Genomic DNA, 6,061 nt, shown 5'->3' with positions numbered 1-6,061 from the left:
TTTCTGAAGATGCCCCCCGACAGAATCCCTAAAAAAACCCTATTTTCCTCTGCCACTTTCAATCCTCGCAGGTACTAATCTAACATGTTATTATTATTATTTTTTGCAACCCCCGTTTGATTCCATAGAAAATCCATCCCCCATTCGATTTCCGGGAAAATTCATCCTCGTTTGATTTCCGAGAAAGCCCATGCAAAACCCCCAAAGAAAACCAAAAAAATTGCTTTTCTTCTTTTGCTCCCTGTGTTTTCAGAATCTGTTTTAGGGTTCTCTTTGCTGTTGTGCCATTGGATTTAAATTTCACGAACCCCAAATCCACGATTTTTGAGCCAGGCTGAAAAACACAAGCTTTGCCTGCAAATCATGATCAGATTTTGTATCCTGTGCGCGGGCTGGACTGGTAGGAAAATTTCTGTTTTTTTGGCCGAAAAATCGCCGAAATAAACCGAAACAAGACGATTTTTCTCTGAAATTTTCCAACCAGAGGCGATTTTTTAAAAAATATCGCCGAAATTTCTCCTTTTACCGAAATTTATCTGAAATTTCTCCGATTTTTGGCGAAATTTACGGATATTTCTTCCGTCGACATTTCGCCCCCCTCTTTCGTTTCGCCGACCTCCGAAACACGAAATTTCGCCGAAATTTCGGCCAAAAAAACAGAAATTTTCATCCTTGGCACAGACACATAGGAAACTTTCTTTTTTCTGCTTTATTACCTCTTTAATCTATGAAGAAAAATCCGAGTAAGCTGCTCAGAGGTAATTTGTTTTGTCTTAATGAGTTCCCCCAGTTCAAGAACCTGGTGAACATCAACAATTTCATATACAAAACACTAAAAGAGAAAAGAAAAGAAAAAAAAAAAAAAAAGTGAATAAAAAATTTGGTGGTAGGAAAGACTTACAGTCATGAAGGCAATATCTTCTTCACCTTCAGGCCTCTGTATTCCAGAAAGGGAAGGACAACTGAATCTTTTGGTTTTGCTTTGCACTTGTTCATTTCCCCACTCAGAATTGAAAACCAAATAAGATGGATCATGTAAACCTCCATTAACAGAAGCAACTAACTTACGATTGGCTCCTGATATAGGGATATTCAGCTCGGTTGCACCCTGCTCAATCTCGGCTATCTAAAAGGAAAAAGAAGATAAGAGTAATTATATCTATGAGATGAAACTTGGATGATACAATCCAAAGCTAATGGATCATAAATAGTCTAAATTACAAGTTCATCAAAATCACCTTAGTATCATTGAAGAAGTCAGCATCAAATATTGCAAATGCACATTTAACTGGTGAGACTTCATTAATCTTTTCCGAGCATTCACCATTGCTTTTAGGGCTGTACTCCCCACTGTCCTGATCAAAGAACAGAAGAACATTTGCTTGGAGTAAAAATTAAAGAAACAATGAAATAAAAATGAAATGGACTAGCTCTTCTTTGTTCTAATTTTTGTTGGGTAGACAACATTTCCCACATTTTCTTAAAAGGGGGGAAAATGAGAAGGTTGGGAAATTGGCTTCCTTCTTAAGCATTTCCCCCTTTTCCCCTAAAACTCTTTGAGGAACAAAGGGGAAAGTAAATGACCAATCAAAGCCCCTGCCACCATCTAAGGTGCTGTTTGGCTATCATTTTATAAGAAATTTTCTTGCTTTTCGTGGCTAAAATCAATGAAAATGCTAATTTCCAAAGAAAGAAAAAGTAGTTCCAAACTGCTAACTATTTCAGAGGAGGACAAGAACCACCTCCTCCTTATCCCCAATTCTTGAAGCTAAATGGTGGGTTTTGTATAAACATTGGCCGTCGTTTCATATTCATAATAATTTCAGTAAACCAGTATTATTTATCAAGTTTTTTTTGCATGTAGAGCCTCCAAATGATTGTTCACAAGCTCTAAACGTATAGAATGAAATCTGAAATTTCTATCACAGCAGGGATGAAACAGACCCACTCTTGGATGTTTCTGATACATTAATTGATGGATGATAGAAATGGAGAAAGAGAGAGTAACCATTATTGCTCCAGTCCCGGCGAGAAGACGGTTGGATGAGATGAGACAGAGGAGGCAAAAATAATACAGCAAACGTATCCATGGGAGTGAGAGTGAGGTGGGAAGAAGGATGCCCCCCAACATGGCTGCCGCCTTGCCACACCCTTTACCTCCTCTTCTTCTTCCTCGGAGTTCTGACAGATACCTGCAGTTTTATTGCTGGAGATGCTTTTCCCCAGTTTTTTTACAACCCACTTTCCCAAGCCATTGACTCAGGGTTCTTGTTGGACACCTACAGGCTACAGGGTTTTATAGAGCCTGAAGAATTATGAGTATTTATGGCCTGTTTGGTTGCTGTTTTTGAAAACTGTTTTGGAAAACAGTTTTTGAAAATAGTTTTTAAGAATAGTTTTTGGTGTTTTTCCAAAAAAAATTGTGTTTGGAAACTGAATTTTAAAAAACAGTTTTTGTTCTCAAAAACAAAAAAACATGTTTGGTTGAGTTAATAAAAAAAAATTTAGAACAAATAAAACAAAAAACTTGAAAGATGTTTTTTTTTCTTTTTCAATTAATAAAATATTTTCTTCAAGTAATTTTATATTATAAATTTATAAATAATTTTTAGATATATGGTTCATTTAAATTAAAAAAATTATTTATTTTATTAATTTTAAAATAAAAATATTTTTTTATATATTTTTAAAATAAATCAAACATAATAAAATTATTTTTATTAATATTTTTTTATTTAATCTTTAACTTTATTAAAAATTATAGCATATTTTATTAAGTTGTGATAAATTTGTTCTTAATATTTTTTTATCTCTTTCTCTCACTCGGGCATCAAGAAGCCCTTTTCTGAAGTTGCCCTCCAGCCTGGAAAATCTCCTTCTCTCACTCTGCCACTCTCAATCCTCGCAGGTACTAATCTAATCAAGAAGCCCTTTTCTGAAGTTGCCGTCCAGCCGGGAAAATCCCCTTCTCTCACTCTGCCACTCTCAATCCTCGCAGGTACTAATCTAATCATGTTATTATTATTTTTTTTCAACCTCCGTTTGATTCCCAAGAAAATCCATGCCCCATTCAATTTCCGGGAAAATTCATCCTCGTTTGATTTCCGAGAAAATCCATGCAAAACCCCCAAGAAAAAAAAAAATTGCTTTTCTTTTGCTCACTGTGTTTTCTGGATCCGTTTTAGGGGTCTCCTTGCTATTGTGCTATTGGATTTAAATTTCACGAACCCTGAATCAAAAATGACAAACGGGAAAAATCAAGAAGAGACGACGGGACTGTGCTGGAGATGAGATGAGAACGGGAAGGAAAAAAAAACACGGAGAACAAATGATTTTTTTGTTGTTTAATTTGTTCTGTAAACAGTAAAAAAACGGGGAAAACAACATTTTGTTGTTCTCTAAACAGTGCCATTTTGAGAACACGGGGAACAACAAAAACAAAAACGATTCTCTCAACCAAACGAGTTTTTGGTGTTTTTTGTTTTCAAGAACAGAAAACAGTTCTTGAAAACACTAAACAAACAGGCCCTTAGTGTATAAGAAAAACAATAGAGTTATTATAAACCAATTTTTATCTATAAATATATAGTATTAATTGGATAATTATTTGAAAATCAAATTATTTTTAGAAATTACTAGACTTGTTAATGAATCTAACACATTATATCATGTTTAATTTAATTTATTTGCCAAGTGAAAAAAATCAGAAAAAATATGATTTTATATACAAGAGAAACAATAGAGTCTTCAAAAACAACAATGTTATTTGCTTTTTGTGATTTTTTTAATTTCTCTACATTTTCCTTTTATTTATAAAATCTAGTGAAAATAACTTATACTTGTTCTTTAAAAACTATTTTTTATTTCACTTTGTTTTTTAAAACCTGAAACAAAGGATGACTTAACAATGTTATGAATTTTTAAAAATGGTTTTTTGTTTTTAAAAATAGAAAACTATTTTTTAATTACACACCCAAACCGGCTCTAAGGGTCTATTTTGGAACTTTTTTGAAAATTGTTCTCAAAAAATAATTCTAAGATTTTTTTAGAATAAAAGGCTCACTTGAAATATTTATCATTAGTTTTATATATTTCCAAATATTTTTAAAAAATAAATTTTATGCATAGTTGTGGACCCCGCATTTCGGCTCATGCGTTTCTCACTCGATGGCGAGCTCAATTTTTATTTTGAAAAATGATTTTTATTGATTAAGAAAAATGATTTGGAGTCGCCACTTATTTTTGTTTTATTTTAAAAGGGTAAACAAAATAAAAAAGAAAACTCTAAGTGTGACTCTTTATTTTGGAAAAGGTGATCTACGAAAAACCGGATCGAGTTCGAGGGTCAAGTTACTTATCAGGAATGTACGGTAAAAACCATAGCACCCCTCTAAGTCCCTAAAGTCGGGTCTTTACTAATAAAATTGAAGCAATCATGGCAATGGATGAGTAAATCAATGAATACCCAGAATAAATCATGCACATGTGAGAATCGAGACATGCATAGGCAACGACTAGAGGGAAAATGGGTACATACCTGGGCAACAAGCCACCATGCGCTATCAATAGAGAGGGTTAGTGCACAATTTAGGAATAATCTCATGCATATCAGAGAGTAGGATGAATCAATCATGTATGATAATCAAATCAAACAATCAATCAATCAATCATAAAGTCACCCATGTTGGGCCCTCACCAAAACCCATTTATTTTGCATGAATTAATGTCACCGATTCCATTATTCTGGAATTATGAAAGATTCATTCATGTTTATTAAAATCAAGAGGAGCAGAAGATCGTTTGAAAATCAGAGCGGAATTAAAACTATTTGAGATAAAATTGGATTTTTGAAACTTATTTGAAAAATTGGAATCTCGAAGGTTACTGGAAAATTGGAGTTTTAGAGTTTATTTGAAGATCGGACTTTTAGAGATTAAATGTGAGAATGAGAATTTTAGAAATTAAATTTGAACGAGATTGGAATTTTAAAAATGATTTGAAAGTTCGGGATTTTAAATGAGTGGATAAGTGGATGAGTGAATAAGTAAACGAATGGAATAATAACGATGGTGAAATAATAAAGATTAGGTAAATAATTGCGAAAGATGGAATTTTTAGAAATTGGAGATTAAACTTAGAGATTGAGAATTTAAGAATTTATTTAGAGATGAGATCTTTGATATATGAATAACTGAATAAATAAATGGATGGGATAACATTAATAATGAGAATAATCATTAAACAGCGGTATATGAACGGTGGAGCTTTTGAGATTGGAAATTAGATTTGGAAGTCGGGTTTTGAAGAATTAAACTTTAACAATTAGAATAAATAAATAAACATGGAATAATAATGCTAATTAACGAAAATATTATTTAAACGAATAAAAAATGAGTAGTGGAATTTTTGAGATTGAAAATTAAATTAGGATGTTGGATTTTTGAAGAATTGGACTTTAAATAAATAAATAAATATGAGATAATAATTCTAATTAACGAAAATAGCATTTAGACGAATAGTGGAATTTTTAGGGTTGAAAATTAAATTAGGACATTGGATTTTTGAAGGATTAGACTTTAAATAAATAAATAAATGTGGGATAATAATTCTAATTGACGAAAATAACATTTAAACGAATACTGGAATCTTTAGGATTGAAAATTAAATCAGGACATTGGATTTTTGAAGGATTAGACTTTAAACAAATAAATAAATATGAGATAATAATTCTAATTAACGAAAATAATATTTAGACGAATAGTGGGAATTTTAGGATTAAAAAAATTAAATTAGGGCATCGAATTTTTGAAGTATTAGACTTTAAATAAATAAATAAATATAGGATAATGATTTTAATTAACGAAAATAACATTTAGACAAATAGTGGAATTTTTAGGATTGAAAAATTAAATCAGGACATGGAATTTTTGGAGGGTTAGACTTTAAATAAATAAATAAATATGGGATAATAATTCTAATTAACGAAAATAACATTTAGACGAATAGTGGAAATTTTAGGATTGAAAAATTAAATTAGGGCATTGGATTTTTGAAGGATTAG

General features: G+C 31.7%; 1 protein-coding gene across 2 annotated transcripts; it reads right to left on the bottom strand.

Moving 5' to 3' along the window:
* Positions 1-679: 679 nt before the first annotated feature.
* Positions 680-2,268, bottom strand: LOC117932505. Of its 2 annotated transcripts, none has more exons than XM_034853774.1 (4): positions 2,009-2,268; positions 1,239-1,355; positions 902-1,126; positions 680-799 (listed from the first exon to the last, which is right to left on the bottom strand). In XM_034853774.1, the coding sequence occupies exons 1-4, from the start codon at positions 2,129-2,131 to the stop codon at positions 713-715; spliced, it is 552 nt and encodes a 183-aa protein (XP_034709665.1). In that variant the 5' UTR covers positions 2,132-2,268; the 3' UTR covers positions 680-712. The 2 variants fall into 2 exon arrangements, 1 of the variants encoding a protein (XP_034709665.1); XR_004654190.1 differs by having other exon boundaries at positions 767-799; positions 1,239-1,350.
* Between the last annotated feature and the right edge of the window lie 3,793 nt (positions 2,269-6,061).

This window comes from Vitis riparia, chromosome 15, assembly GCF_004353265.1.
Source record: "Vitis riparia cultivar Riparia Gloire de Montpellier isolate 1030 chromosome 15, EGFV_Vit.rip_1.0, whole genome shotgun sequence".
Taxonomy (NCBI): Eukaryota; Viridiplantae; Streptophyta; class Magnoliopsida; order Vitales; family Vitaceae; genus Vitis; species Vitis riparia.
The sequence above is the reverse complement of the archived record's forward strand: the minus strand, read 5'-3'. Positions and strand labels throughout refer to the sequence as shown.